Below are 16,092 nucleotides of genomic sequence, written 5' to 3'. Positions count from 1 at the left end.
TGCTCTTGATGACACTTGCCTCCTCTGTAAAAATGAGGGTCATCATGACCTCAGTGGGTTTTTTGAGTATGTAATAAATTGAAGCTTTATATAGTATCCACCATGATGTCAGTAAGTATGAATAGTAAATTGTCAGTGAATGGTTAACACCTGGAATACTATTATCATTGCCGATTCTTCTATGGCTATGTCATTTGGCTGCTTTAAGTCTGCATCCTCACTCAAAAAAGTACAGATGACGATAGTCCTATATCTATCTTTGAACAGTTTTGCAGCTTAAATGAAATATGCATCAAAAGTACTTTTGAAATCCTAACAATAATGTGACAGACAATGTTTAATGGGAAACATCAGGAATCCCTGTCCTTGGGAAAATTGCACTCCACTGAGAAACACACAATAAGTATAATACATAAATAAATTATATACTGCATTTGGAAAGTTACAGGTACCCTGGTGGCTGGGTGTGGGGCAGTGGCTGGCACAGAACAAAGTGAAATCATGGATGCTGACTAAAGGAATTACGATTTCAATGAGTAAAAGTCGCTCAGTTGACTTCAGTAGGGTGGTCAAAAGTGTCTCTGGTAAAATGACATTTGGAAAAGATATGGAAGAGTTGAGAGTGAGCCAGAGATCCACTGGAAGAGTGTCCTAGGTGTTTCAGGGTTCAACTTGTTGAGGCAGTTTGCTCTTGAATCAGAGCAACCCTCAAGAGGAATCACTCCTGCCACGTTCAGCCAGTAGTCTGCAAGGGGACCAGTGGCCCTGGAACAGAGGGAAGGAGAGAAGGGTGGAGTAAGTGAGGTCAAGGACACAGTTATGGGAGGGGTAGGTTGAATACTTAACCCTGATACCCCTTCTAAACAAAGTGTCAAACTTCCTTTTGGAAGTTCTTCATCATCAAAGAAACTCTTCTTGTGACAAGATGCAAAAAATGTGTGAGTTTGAAGTGCAACAGACTTGGGTCACACTTGTGTGACTCTGGGCAGGTTATTCAACCTTCTTTTCATCTGTTGAGTGGGAACAAGGCCTTGTATAGTTCCTGGGAGGTTCACAGTTAATGTAGGTAAAGTGCCAAGGACCGCACCCAAATCAGAGCTCGCTGAAGTGTAGTGAGCACAGAGCTGACAGGGAACAGAATTCAGTCATCTACAGCAGGGCTTCCCTGGTGGCTCAGATGGTAAAGAATCTGCCTGCAATGCAGGAGACCCAGGTTTGATCCCTGGGTTGGGAAGATCCCCTGGAGAAGGAAATGGCAACCCACTCCAGTACTCTTGCCTGGAGAATAGCCATGGACAGGGGAGCCTGGTGGGCTACAGTCCACGGGGTCACAAAAGAGTCGGACATGACTTAGTGACTAAACCACCACCACAACAGGGCAGTGAGAACTGGCTCTGGGCTTCCAGTGGCCACCTCCTTGTCCACATTATCAAACTCGGTCAGTAATTCAGATGATCTGGCTTGTCTGTCACCCTGCTAGCTTGGCTCTAAATGAAACAAGATTCAAGTTATGCCCTGGGAGCTTTCATATGCCTTGTGCCATTTTCAATCAAAAATGTTGCTCCAATCTTGCATTAAAGTTAAGTGGTGACTTTAGAATTAGTGGTATTTTCGTGAAGTATAAAACTAGTTATTAGTGATTTGACTGGGGGCACTTGTTGCTGACAATTACAAGCTGAAGTGACATGATTGCAAGTGTCGATGTTAAAGAGTGAATTGTGCCTCTAGCCCTGCTCTTTCATTAACTGTCATCCAGTGATGGGCAGGTGGTGAGACGGAAATACTCTTCTCGTCATCCAAGTTCAAGCCTGCTTACTTCCTGCTTAGGGTTCTGCAGTGGCCTCTTCTTGTTTCTTCTTCTTTGCCATCTCTGACTCCTCCTGAATGGGGTCAAAGAGTGGACATGGTGTCACTCAAGAGCAGTATCCAGATCACATCTTTTCTTAGCTTCATAGTCACGTTGTACCTCATTGCAATGCGGAATCACCCCAAGGCTGCTCTCTGGAGAGGGAAATCCTCTTCTGTTCAGTCCTGTTTCAAGTGCTCAGTTCCATCTGTTCCAACATTTAAAATATTGTCCCAGGTATTTAAAATACCCTGACTCTCCTTAGAGATATGGCTAATTCTAGGACTAGGACAGGAAATATACACAATGAGGCAGGATCATAACATAGGGCCAGGAAGAAAGGAAGTGTTTTCAAAAAGAAGAAGAAGGCAAATCAACTAGAAAAGCTCATCATGGCCAAATCTGGACCATTTTGATCAACAAAATAAATAGCATAGTATTGGATTATAACCCAAAGGATAAATAAATAACAATGAGCCATGAACCCATACTGATATGATTAATTCATCAATCAATTAATATAAATAATTTGCTGATATAAATAATGATTAAGTGGGAGAGAACTGACCTATATTCCTTGTAGAAGAATTTCCAAAAATTGTAATGGATACTGCAACCCCACAGAGATGGAGACAGAGCATAAATAACTCTCCATTCTCCAAGGATGGGCTGTAGTCAGTGACAGCCTTCCAAAGAGGACACCATAGAGTGGAGAAGGAGTGTAACTTTATGGTAGAGAAATCTGACAAGTACTGGATCAACCATGTGATCAAGGTCAACATCAAGAGTAATAAGTCATGCTGATGATACGAACTCTTGATTTGATGTCATGAGAATGGTACTGTACCCCCATGATCCTCCTCCAAAAACACATAACAGTTTAATCATGAGAAAACCATCAGATAAATCTCATTTGAGGGATATTTTATAAAAAACAAAACAAAAAAAACACAGCTCAAAACTCTCCAGGTTCTCAAAAAGGAAAGAATGTCTGAGAAACTGTTATAACCAATAGGAACCTAAAGAGATAAGATAACTAAAATTAATGTGGGATCCTGGAAGTGTCCTGGCATAGAAAAAGACATTAGGCAAAACCTAAGAAAATCTGAATAAAGCCTAGACTTTAGCTAATAACGCTGTATCAATATTTGTTCATTAATTGTAACAAGTGTAGTATACTAGTATGTGATGTTAATATTAAGGGCCTAAAACTAGGAAATATGTAGTTAGAGTGTGGGATATATGGGAACTCACTATACTTTCTTCATAAATTTTCTGTCCTGTGTCATCCTATGATTAAACATTTGTTTTAACATCATGTCCCAACCTCTCACATTAGCAAAATGCTTCCCCTCCATCATCCCCTGCTGAAGCCCTACCTTTCAACTCAACTTCAGTAGCCTTCCTAATTCCTTAAAAAGGAATGGGTGTCCCTTTCCATCTATGTCCAGAGAACTCGATACTTATTGTGTTGATTTTCATTAATTTACTTATTCTTTCATTCATTCAACAAATAGTTATGGATTACCCACACCAGCTATTGACTATAGTGCTGTGGCAAGACAAGCAACAACCTTGACTCTGACCAAGCTTACAGTTTTGTGGTTACAGTCGTGCAAGCAAATGTGTATAGTTCTAAGAGACTGAAAAATGGTGGAGATTAGGGAATGTCTCTAAGGATCTGACCTTGGTAATCAGTCTATGCATTTGACGTGTGAGTGGTGGATGGAGGAATGGGAAGATGGGAGAGAGTATTCTGGGAGAAAACCTATTTGCACCGTTCCTGAGGCAGAAAGGAGGGCAGCATTCCCAAAGAAATATAACATCAGTGTGACTGGATAGTCCCACCATAGGCACCATATATGAACTCAACTATGTGGCAGGCTCAGGGCTAACATGTGTTACCTTGGTTCATTCTTACATAACTCTGTGACGCAAGGTTATTTTGATTTGTACTTTACAGATATTTGTACTTTATAGATAATGAAACTGAGGGACTTCAACAGTGACAGAGCTGAGATTGAGGCTAAAACAGGTTTGTTGGAAAGCTCAAACTCTTTCATCCTATGGAGGAAGACACAATTCATCTGCTTAAGTCGGAGATTTTCTGTTTGGTTGTTTTTGGCTGTTCATTACTCTGTGGGCTGTTTCTACTGGTGGTGAGCAGGACTACCCTTCGTTGCAGGGTGCGGGCTCCTCACTGTGACGCCTCTCTCGTGGCAGGGCGCCGACTCTGAGCACGCGGGCTTCCAGAGCTGTGTGTGTGCCTGTGAGCAGCGCGGCTTGTGCGCGCTAGAGCGCAGGCTCAGTATTGGTAGTTTTGGTGCTTCGCCTTAGCTGCTCCGTGACATGTGGGATCTTCCAGGACCACAGATGGAACCCATGATACCGCATGGGCAGGCAGATTCTTAACAACTGGACCACCAGGGAAGTCCAGTCAGAGACTCTTGTGATTGTTCCCTTCATATTATACCAGGGTTTCTTGGCACTATTGACCTTTGGATCAGAGAATTCTTTGTTGTGGGGTCTGTTCTGTGTACTGTGGGATGTTTAGGGGTATCCCTGGCTTCTACCCACTAGATGTCATTAGCTCTCACCCTCTACCTGTAATGACAATGAAAAGTGTCTTCAGACTTTGCCACATTTCATTGACAGCAAAGGCAAATAGCAAAATAATCCCATTCCCCACCTGCATTGCAAGCCCCCCAGTTGCACTGTTTCAGATTGGGATGGAGTTGTGTTTAAATTCTTCCCTTCCTCCTGTCGTCCCTCCCTCTGTTCCTTTGTTTCAGTGTTTCTTAAGTGCCCAGCATGTGCAGGCTGGATACACATCCTGAAGAGTTTAGAACACAGTAACCTGTAGACAGTGGTTGCCTAACAAATGCTTGAGGAATTACTGCCAACTGAGTCCTAAAAGCCTAAATGCCTAAGTGTTATGGACAAATGAAAAACATTCTTCCTGAATGCAAAACTTGACGTTGGTGAAATAAATCCCAGGTTTCTGATCACTTGGAGTACCTCTTATGTCCCTGGAGAACTGGCTTAGCTGGTATCCGTCGGGCTGAAAAGATCCACTTGAATTTCACTGGCCTTTAGACAGACCCAGCAGAGCACCTGTTAAGAACCTAGCAGAGAGTGGCATACGTTAGGTCGCCAGTAAATGCTGATGAGAGCATGGCTGATCTGTAATAATTAAGTGAAGCCATATGCCTTAGTCTGTAGTTTGAGATTCCATGTGAAGCACATACTGATTTTCTTTTTCTGTCACTTTTGGGTGAGATCTGGATCGGGGAAATGACTCTTCAACTAGATTTTCTATACAACTCCCTTGAGAATGAGTGGGTGCTAGGAGGGAAAGCTCGTTTCAGGGCAGTTTTCTTGCCACTTCAGGTTCTATATTACTGGAGTGTCAGTTTCTGGTCATTAGTCGGAGCTCAGAGAATTCTAAACACAAAGATAATGCAGGAGTGAGCTCTCCAAATGCATTTAAATCTCATAGCATCTTTATTGTGTGTTATCTCCGGGCATTCACTGTTCCACTGCCTCTCCATACATACAGCCCAGAAGAGTTGCCTCTTGAGGGCTCTTGGTTGTTGCTCTTTGTTGCATTTAAAATGTTGTGCCCTGATGCCTGTCTTCTCCCAGATGATGTGACACATCCCTTGTATGCAGTCTTGTACACATGTATAGATATATGTTGTAGGAGAGAATCCCATAGTAACTCCACTTTATGGAAACCCTTCCCTTTACGTTTTTCACTCTCCCAACCCTTCCACTCACACATGCACATACCTGAATGGCCACTGAATGATCTCTAATCAGCATCCCGCTTCTTTCTCTCTCGCCAGAAGGAGGGACATGTGAAGTGATTGCTGCGCACAGATGTTGTAATAAAAACCGCATTGAGGAGCGGTCGCAAACAGTCAAGTGTTCCTGTCTACCTGGGAAAGTGGCTGGAACGACAAGAAACCGACCTTCCTGTGTCGATGGTAAGTAGCTGGTTTCACTCCTCTCTCTATGGGTTCATCTGTGTCATTGTGGTGTATAATATATATATTTTGTTTCATCTAAATATGGTTCAGGGTAATAAAGAAGGTGCCTCTACAGTTCTGCAGAGTTGGACAAATACCAGCCCTTTGCATAGAGTTTGAATTCTTGTTTCTCTGGCTTTAGGTTTTTCAAATAGCTGTATTTGAATGTGTGTTAGAGAAGATAAGGTGAAGGAATTTCTTCAAGTCTATGAGTTTGAGGGTCCAGCTCATTTTAGAATTGATTTTGGATCGAGTTTATGTATAATGATGATGATCAATGTAGTAAAGATAGTAATATCTGACAGTCATTCAATCTGTATTTAATGAGCATTTACTATATCCCAGGCACTGATCTAGGGCTTCATATATATTCAGGAACAGATAGATGTGCCCTGAGAGTTTACCATTTACCATGCCCTGTCCTAAACATTTCTCATGCATTATTTTATTTACTCATCCTAACAATACCATCTTTCTAATCTCTTGCTATGTAACAATTTACATTCCCCCCGAAGTTAGCAGTTTTAAGCAGCAGACACTATCTCACAATTTCCATAGGTCAGGAATTCAGCTTGGCTGGGTGGTCCTGGTTTGGGGTCCCTTCCGTGGTTGCAGCCAAGATCTGAGGACTCGACTGATGCTGGAGGATGGTTTTAAGACAGCTCTTCACAGAGCTATGAGCAGGTGGCCTCTGTTCCCTTCTGAAGGAAGCTAGGTGTCCTCACACCATAGTGGCTGGCTTCCTGCAGAGTGAGTGACCCAGGAGAACAATGTAAAAGCCACAATGTGACTATGATAGAGCCTCAGAAGTTATCCTTTGTTCTTTCCACAATATCCTATGGGTTATATGAGTCAACCCTATCTATCCAGCATGGAAGTGGACGAAAAAGGCTTGAAAACCTGAAGGCAAGGACCACCAGGGTAGATACACTCTCCCTGCCTTTTTAAACTTGAAGGAAACTGAGACTTAGAATGGTTCATTAATGTTCCATTGGCCCCATGATTGGTAAGCTGTAGCTCTGCTAACTCTTGAGATGAAACTAACTGACTCTAATACCCAGTCTTGACCACCATCTGTAAACAATGTTATATGCCTGTCAAACAGAGTCCACAGTTCAAAGAGATAATAGATATCTCTCCCCATCTTTATCTTTCATCATTTTAGAGCCAGATGTGAGTTGACCTTCAAAATCTTCAGTAAGGAAATCAGGACTCAGAGAAGTGACTCACTTGCTCTGGTCATAGAGCAGGAATTTTAAGCTAAACCTCTTGACTTAGGGTCCATGGTCCTCTAGATATAGATGGAGAAAGATAACCTTCTAGATTGGCTCATGTTGTGTTTTTTCATTGTGAATCATTAGGTGGTTAGAAAGGAAACACTCACACACAAACTAGACCAAGAAAGGCAAAAGTTATTTTTTAAGAAAACAGAGAAGACCTGGGGAGCTTGGTTATAGGAAATTCAGCCAAATGTCATGGGATTCATAAGCTCTTTAGGCAGCTCCCATCTTATTTTCTTTGTTTTGATCTTTCTTTCCCTCATTCTCTTCTGTGTAGACTGGTTCCTTCAAGGATTTTATCTTTTGCTATCCCATAACTTAGGGATTGGTGTAAAGCTTTTAATTTTTTGGTACCAACTCTGATCTCACTTAGCATCACGGTATGCAACAAGTATATTTGACTCACTTCCTGTATCTTAAATGCCATCTCCAAAAAGACTAAATATGATTGACCTGGCTTGGGTCACATGTTATCCTTTGCCCAATCAGCCACAGCCAGAGGGACAAGCTCTTGGGGCATTCTGTACCACAGGAAGGTCAAGCTTTTTTTTTTTTTTTTTTAGAAGATGTGAAAAGGTTAGATTTAGGAATGCACTGTGATCTGTAGTTCTCAATTAGGGCAATTCTCAGGAGCCATTTGACAATGTCTGGAGACAATTTTGGTGAAGATATCTGTTACAACCAGAAGAGTGCTACCAGCATCTGGTATGTACAAGCCAGGAAGCTGCTCACCAACTTACAATGCTCAGGACAGCTCCCACAGCAAAGGATTATCATGCCACCAGTGTCGGCGGGGCTGCGGTTGAGAGACTTACACTATGACTTTTTAGTTATTCTAGGTCACAGTCAGTACTATAAGGCACCTCCACTGCAGGGAAAGCAGGCAGCTAGACCAGAAAAGCCATTGCATCCTCTTAGAGGAGGAAACTCTTGGCCCCTGAAGCCAATAAACATTATAAAACCATGATTTCTCGTCTTCTCTGCCAAAGAAAGCAGTGAGTCTCTTAACTATAAATCTCCATTTTGTTTCCAGTTCCTTTTTTTTTTTATCACGAATTACCTAGAAATAGAATTGCCTTCTGGATCTGGATGGAGAACTCAGGGACCAGTGCACTGTCTGTGCTGACACAGGGGGAACTGGCATTTGGCTCTAAGTTTCTCTGAGAAGTTAAGCCATATATCGGTAACTTCTGTTTCTCAGAACAAGTCTGTCTGACTCTGGAAACTTGGAGCCCTTTAGTGTGGTAGGTTTAGGCAGGAGAGCTGTTAGTGTCTATCTTCTGAGCAAAAGTCAGTACAGCATACTGAAGTATACAGTACAGAAGTACAGCATATTCTATAGCCTCACACTCATTGTTTCTAATTTCCAAAGCATCCTACTCCTCAAAAATCTTGGAATCCATTGGCCTGTGTAGTAAAAAGTGTCTGTGTTACTTTGATCAAAACTCTTTTAAGGCCTGTATCTCTACATGCAAATTGAATAGGAAGTGCGTATATAAAGGAACAATTCCAGTGTAGTTATTAAGACCATAAACTATGAAATTAGACACGAGTGGAATCCCAGCTGTACCAGTTGCTAATGGGATGATTTTGGCCCAGTCATGTTGCTTCCTAACCTGTTTCCTCATCTGTCAATGGGAATAATGATTGTTTCTGCTTCATGAGGTTGTGGTGAGAACTAAGGAAATCATACGTATAATGTGCTTTGTCTAATGTCTGGTTCTCCTCAAGTGCTCCTTAAATGATGGTATCAGTTTTCTGTCTTACTGACAAGTGTGGGTAATGCTTAGAAACAGACATTATTTTCTGAAGTTTCATTTCATAGTAATTCAATACAATGGCATTTAGCCACTATTTTCTTGGAACTGCTTCTAAGTGTTTATACTGGATATCACTAATGATGGTCTGTCTTCTTCTGAAATGTATATTCATTATAAGAATTTTGAAAACTACAGTACATCCATACATTAAAATCACCCATAATATTATTGCTTTGTAAGAAAATAAGTACACCTTCTTTGAGGTTGAATCCATTAAAAGAAACTCACAAAGTAGATATTTTATTGAACTAAAATGTTATAGTACTATTTGATTGACAACTTGTTTCTATTAATATATTGGGTTGGCCAAAATAGTCATTTGGGTTTTTCCATAAGAAAATGAACATTTTGGCCAACTCAATATGATGAACATTTTCCAACTTAAAACATACTCTTAAAAAAACATTATTGTTAATAGCTACACAGAATTTCAGGGTAGGATGTACCACCATTTATCTAACTATCATTCCACTTTGGCATATTTATGATGTTTCATGCATTTCCCGTCTCATCCTACAAATGGATAGAAATGAGTTTCTCTCCATGACAACAGTTGACAATCCAGATACCACATTTGTCCTAAACATATTTTGTTCTACATAGTGCATTTCCCAGGGTAAGTGTTCCAATTGCTGTTATTTGCTTTCCTCTGAAATTGCAGGTCAGTTGCCTTTTTTGCAGTGTTTCCAAAAACAGAGGCACAGCTTGATTTTTCAAAATGCTTATATTGGATTGTTTGAAGATTCACAATCTGAGACCAGATTATTTTAAATGGGGCATACATTTAGCAGTATAATCTTAGCAACGCATTGAAAAGTATAATACATGATATTTGGAGAGATATTTAAGGAGTGGACTTTTAATTTAAAAGTGATATTCTGTTGCCTAATAATACCAAAATACCAAAAATACACACTCAACAACCTAAATTTTGGCATAGTCTTTTGCAAACATTTTAGAAAGCATTATACAATTGGATGTGTGCCTAGCACTATTCTGAGAGAATATAGTTTGTTACACTAGAATTCACATTATGTTGTGTTTTTATTAATTATTCTATAACTCAAAGTAAATGGAGAGGACCCCTTGCTCAAGATCTTTGGTTGAGATCAACTAAAAATGCAGTCTTTCCATAATCTCCACTTATTTTCCAGAGACTAAATTTAGAATACAATAAATAAGATGATGATGGAAGAAGCATAATTATTTATTTAAGAGAAGAATTTTTCCAAGCAGATGATGTAAAAAAAAAAATTTCTAGGAGACCTGTGAAGTTGTATTTTATTATTCTAATTGATCTGTAGTGGCATAAAAAGAGTATCAACATTTTAAAAATAATTGACTATAAATAAGAAAAATGATAACAATAATAAAAAGAATGGCTAACGTTTTCTTGAAGGCTTACCGTGTACCACTTTTCCAAGTCCTTCAAATCTGTTTATTCAGTTCCAACCCCAGCCCCATAAGGTGTAACCTTCCATTATTTCAGTTTTACTCACCAGGAAATTGAGGCTCAGAAACTGAGTGACTTGCTCAAAATCTTACAGCCACAGGGGCAGAGCCAGAAGATCCACCCGGGGTATCTGACTCCAAGGGCCCCGTTTAGCAAGCATAGGCAAACCACAATCTAACAAACACATGTTCCATTCCAAAGGCTTTCTTGCAGAATGCCAAAATATTTGAGTGAGAAGAGACAGAAAGCCCAACTATGACAGATACTTACAGAAACATTTAGAACTTTGGGCAATACTTTCCCCTTCCCTTTCTGTGTCTTCGAGATGGTTGATTGATTACCCTTCCTAAGGTCATTGTCATCGAATAGTTAGAAGCATTTGTGTAAATAATGGCTTCAGTTTTGTAGAATGATTGAAGTGTCATTGTTTTGGGCAGTGGGGGTGGGCGTGGGATAAAGTGACTGTTTGATGGGAAAATTGTCATGCAGTTGTCTCTTTTGTATTTTATTTTCATGTAGTTTATGTTTCTAACTTAGACAAATACGTGGAAAATATTGTAACTACTGCTTAGTGAGGACTTTTCATTCACTGTGAAGTTTTAGTGTCAATATAAGTAAGAAAAATCTCCATAATAAGTTGATAGGCCTTCCTTTCTCATTCCTTGTAACTTATGACCATTTCAGTGACTGATTTCTAGCCAATTTTACCTGGTATTCTTGTCTTCTTATACTGGGATTACCAGCCAGAGATAGCAGCAAGAAGAGACCACCTCACATCAAAAAACTTTCTAACTTTCTCAGATACAGAAACCCCAGATTATTTTCTTTTTAACCATTAGCGTACAGTTAATATGATGAAAAAGGCATCATACTCCCGGCTGTTTTCTTAACTAGAATCTTCCAAAATATATCACTCCATTTTGTTCCCGGCTCATCACGACCGAGTTTTCCAAGGTAAGAGCAAAAGAGACAAAAGGAAAGATACACAAAGACTCAGACCCAGGAAAAGAAACAGAATTACAGGAAAGGAGGCCCACAGTCAGTGAACTAGAGGGACATACAAAAAACAGAGGGGCCTGGGAAAGAGGAACCAGGGAAGAAGTGATAAAAGAAAGATAGAGGACAATGGATGCCTAGAAAGAATATTAAAACATTTACCCTTGAAATTACTTCATTCATTTTTCCAAACAACTTTTTTGTATTGTCTCACAGCACATAACTAATTTTAACAAAATAAAGTGTTATTTGGTAGATTGAATCTTTATTTTTTTTTCAAATTGTATTATTTGAGATTCCAGGAGCAGAATCTCTCTAAAACTTGCTTCTGAAGATTGCTCCTTTGGAAAATACATAATAAAATTTTCTTGACAACACGCCATTGTATTCCCATCATGAATAGATAGATCAGAGAACTGAAGTACATTTGAAATTCAGTAGCAATTTTCTGTAGAATAGCATGAAATGTGTACGAGAAATATTCCATATTATAGCCCCTTCTTAGCCTTCTAAAACATGATAGCATGTTAAAGGCCTGAGAAGCTCTGCAGACCAGGAACCTGTAGAACTTCAGTCCAGTATTCCCTAAACATATTTGACCATAGAACTCTCTTCTATGTAACACTTGTTTATATCCTGCAGATGCAATGTTCCATGAAATGGAACCGTGTTGGGGCCATGTTGGTGTTAGACTGTTTAGACTGTGTTTTTGTTTTTGTTTCCAGGAAAGTGTTTTAGGTCTTCCAAGACCAGTCGATAAATCCTTTGCCCATAACTCAGTGTGTTTCCAAAGACCGGCTTTTCCAAAGACCAAACGGTGCACAAAAGGTCTTGGTAGTAATGTGGTTTATACATTTCAGTGACATGGCAGGCTCAACTTAGGTTTGGAAAGCATCTAGAGAACTTCCAGGGAAATGCAGTATGAAAAAGCTTAAGCCCTTATTTTTATTCACACATATTAAATATTTTAGGGGGCAGAGAAGATGACCTGTTTTGGTTCTGCCATTTGTTACTCAACATACTCACATAACAGAAGACCAAAATAATGAATTACTGTGGTGGACTAAGGCCATACACCACAGTAGCTGTCTATGGTCCCTTCATTACAATCTCTGTTTAAAGTTTTTCTCACTCTTTCAAAGCAGACTCTGACTTGTTCAATAGACAGAAGTCTGAGTTCAACTGGTTTCTTCATGAGCTGTTGCTGAAAGGAGATTCTATTGTTCTTGTTAGAAGGCCTTTTATAGCATCATTAGTAAAACTGTTGCATTTCCAAGCATGATTTCTGAATTATGTAAATTTTCTTTTGCTCCCCTCCTTGGCACCTGTTCCTGCCCAGGTAAGTAAGGAATTCAAGTCTACATTAGTCAGAGCAATGAGAGGAAGGGCATACAAGAGTTGACAGAGTTTTTAGACCATCTAATAAAAGTGCTGTCCCTGTATTTGTTCCTTGTCAGGATAAAGAGAAGGGTATTCAGTTTTCAGATAGTCCCATACCTCTAAGTGTGGGTGTCACTTTTCATTTTTTAGTTTAAAGCCATAGGTTCCAACTCTGAGAGCCCACTGGCAGAAACTACTGTCAGACCTGTTCCTTGGGTCCTTGGCTAAGCAGTGGGAAAATTGACTTTGCTTGCTCTTCGATGGAACACCCCAATTCCCAGAGGATTCACCACTCCCTCTTACACACCAGGCTCTGACACATTGATATTGCTTACCTGATCCCTGAACACAGTGGAATGTATGGTTCCTGGCTCACGGAGCCATTTTCCTAATATTCTAAAGCTAATAAGCATGTCACTTGTTGTAAGAAATTTGCTCTTTCATATAAAAGTACTAACCTCATGTAAATTCAAATGTTGTTTAGCTGCTAAGTTGTGTCCAACTCTTTTGAACCCCATGGACTATAGCCCACCAAGATCCCTCTGTCCATGAGATTTCCCAGGCAAGAATACTGGAGTGGGTTGCCATTTCCTTCTCCAGGGGATCTTCCCAAGTCAGGAATTGAACCTACATCTCCTGCATTGGCACACAGATTCTTTACCACTGAGTCACCAGGAAAGCACGGTAAATGGAAATACATGTATCCAAAAACAGCGAAGAAAGGATAAAAATAAGAATAGTCCTCCTCCTTTCTTTTTCCACTAATTCTCTCACACCTTAATTGCCAGAGGGAAACATCATTTACCAGATTTCTGTGCATTCTTACAGATAATATCTATGCACATGTAGGCTTATGGATATACACATGAAACTCAATAAATCAAAATGGTGTCACATTATTTTAAAAATGGTCTTAACCTTTTCATTTTTAACATAAGACAGTATCTTAAATACTTCACTCTTTCCATAAAAGAATAGTTAGTAAACATGGAAAAAATGCTTAAACTCACTCAAGAGAAGAAATGTAAATTAAACTCTGAAATGTAATGTTTCAGCAGTCAGTTATATGCAGAGATGAAAGGTTTAGTAATATGCAGTATTAAGGAGGGAAGAGAGAAAAGTTACATATAAATTATACTCAATGATAAACAGCTTACAAAAGCAACTAGTTAGCCACTTTCCTTTATTTGGTTCACTGAAAAGGAGGAAGATAAATAGGAAATTTTCTAATGAGACTGGATGTTTGGGGAACATAATACAAATCGCATGCATTATAACTCCTTGCCTTAACTTTATTTAGCCACAGTTCTTAGACATATAATTTACCACATTTCCTCAATAGGATTGGGTTCATGAATCTAGATATCACCTAAGAAATCTCAGGATTTTGATGTCCTTTCCAGAGAGAAAACGAAATATGAAAGTATATTTAGTGCATATTTCTTGTTGTTCAGTTGCTAAGTCATGTCGTTCTTTGTGACTCTGTGGACTGCAACACGCCAGTTCTCCTTGTCCTTCACTGTCTCCCAGAGTTTGCTCAAAACCTTGTCCACTGAGTTGGTGATGCAATCTAACCATCTTATCCTCTGCCAACCTTTTCTCTTTTTGCCTTCAATCTTTCCCAGCATCAGGGTCTTTTCCATGAGTCAGCTCTTCCTATCAGGTGCCAAAGTATTGGAGCTTCAGGATCAGTCCTTCCAATGAAAAGTCAAGGTTGATTTCCTTTAGGACTGACTGGTTTGATCTCCTTGCTGTCCAAGGAACTCTCAAGATTCTTCTTCAGCACCACAGTTCAAGAGTATCGGTTCTTTGGCCCTCAACCTTCTTTATGGTCCACCTCTCACATCCGTAGATGACTATTGGAAAAACTGTAGCTTTGACTGTACAGACTTTGGTTGGCAAAGTGATGTCTCTGCTTTTTAATACATTAAGTTTGTCATAGCTTTCCTTCCAAGGAGCAAGTGTCTTTTAATTCTGTGGCTGCAGTCACTGTCCACAGTGCATTTAGAGCCCAAGAAAATAAAATCTGTCACAGCTTCCACTTTTTCCCTTTCTATTTGCCATACTTGCACCTAGATATAGTAAGTCCTATTGTAAAGCCCATCTATGTAGCCACTTAAGAAACATAAAACTCTCTGCACAAACATTTGTCAGAGTGTGTAAGTTGGGGCATGCATATGTGTGTGTGTGTGTGTGTGTGTAATTATGATGCAACATATCCCAAATCATTGTCAGTTACCTAGCTGGAATATACTTGGTTACAAAGAATTCCAAAATCATTAATGAGAAAATTTTTCTAACATAGCTCCAAAGTCATTGGTTTTCATTTATCTACAATGAGCTCAGGTGTTTTCAAAGACCTGTTCTTGTCTGATATGAGAGCACCTTTAATCAATTCTTTTTTTTAAAAAAGGGGGAAAAAATGTTCTAAATCTATGGAGTCAGGTCCTCATCCCTCTAGCTTGGCTCCAGTCAAGATAAGCTAAGATTTCAGGGTCCTGTGTTATTAATGTGCTGTCCATATGAATAATGAGTGAGCCTGGTGAATTATTTCACACTTCTAGGAAAATCTATAGCTCTGTCCTTCTCCAACAGCACTGGAAGCTACTGAGGATGCTGGTCCCTTTCTATGTGGAAGATTGTGATAACTTCATCTAGGAAAGTGGTAAAACTCTGTCCCCTTCTGAGGCCCATGTAGAAATTTATGCAGATGAATAGTATTTTGAAAAATCAGTACCGTATTCTATCAAGCTTCTTGAAGTTTCGAGGGCCTGCTCCCAGCTTAAACAACAAGACATGAATTACACACCAACCAAAGAAGAGATGCCCAAATGATTTTTATTAAGTTCAAAAGTCATTCAGAAACTCTGGTATAAAATTGAAAGATGAGAATTTTTTGCCCTCAAACTGATGTGGATGCCATGAGCCCAGGGAGGGAGAAAAGAAGGATGACATGAACAGGAAAACTGGTCCACTGAAGCAAAGACAGACATGCCACTCCTGCCAGGGATGTGTGTCATCACCTATGGACCCATCTCTCCAGCTGCCAGCAGAGAAACTACTGTACATAGTAGGTCAACACACTCTTCATATCCTTTTGGTTTCCTTCCAGTGAAGACCAGCCATGAATAGAAGCTAGCATATTGCACACAAATAGTCCAACAGGAGTCATCACCACCTGCCTCCCTAGTCTTCCACTCTTCATAGGTGTGCTCCCAGGAAGTAAAAAAAGGAACCAGAGTCCTTAACTGGTATGGTGGACATAGAAATGAAGTTCCACACACTG

General features: G+C 39.9%; 1 protein-coding gene across 2 annotated transcripts in view; it reads left to right on the top strand.

Moving 5' to 3' along the window:
• Window positions 1-16,092, top strand: part of TAFA1 (TAFA chemokine like family member 1) — a 509,503-nt gene that overhangs the window by 395,736 nt on the left and 97,675 nt on the right. The window contains exon 3 of one of the 2 annotated variants that reach the window (XM_043886703.1): window positions 5,695-5,835. In XM_043886703.1, the coding sequence (XP_043742638.1) occupies window positions 5,695-5,835 (141 nt within the window). The remainder of the gene's footprint in view (window positions 1-5,694; window positions 5,836-16,092) is intronic. The other variant, XM_043886704.1, reaches the window with a different exon arrangement.

The sequence above is a fragment of the Cervus elaphus genome, chromosome 24 (assembly GCF_910594005.1).
Source record: "Cervus elaphus chromosome 24, mCerEla1.1, whole genome shotgun sequence".
Lineage (NCBI taxonomy): Eukaryota > Metazoa > Chordata > Mammalia > Artiodactyla > Cervidae > Cervus > Cervus elaphus.
This window is presented reverse-complemented; position numbering and strand designations above follow the sequence as displayed.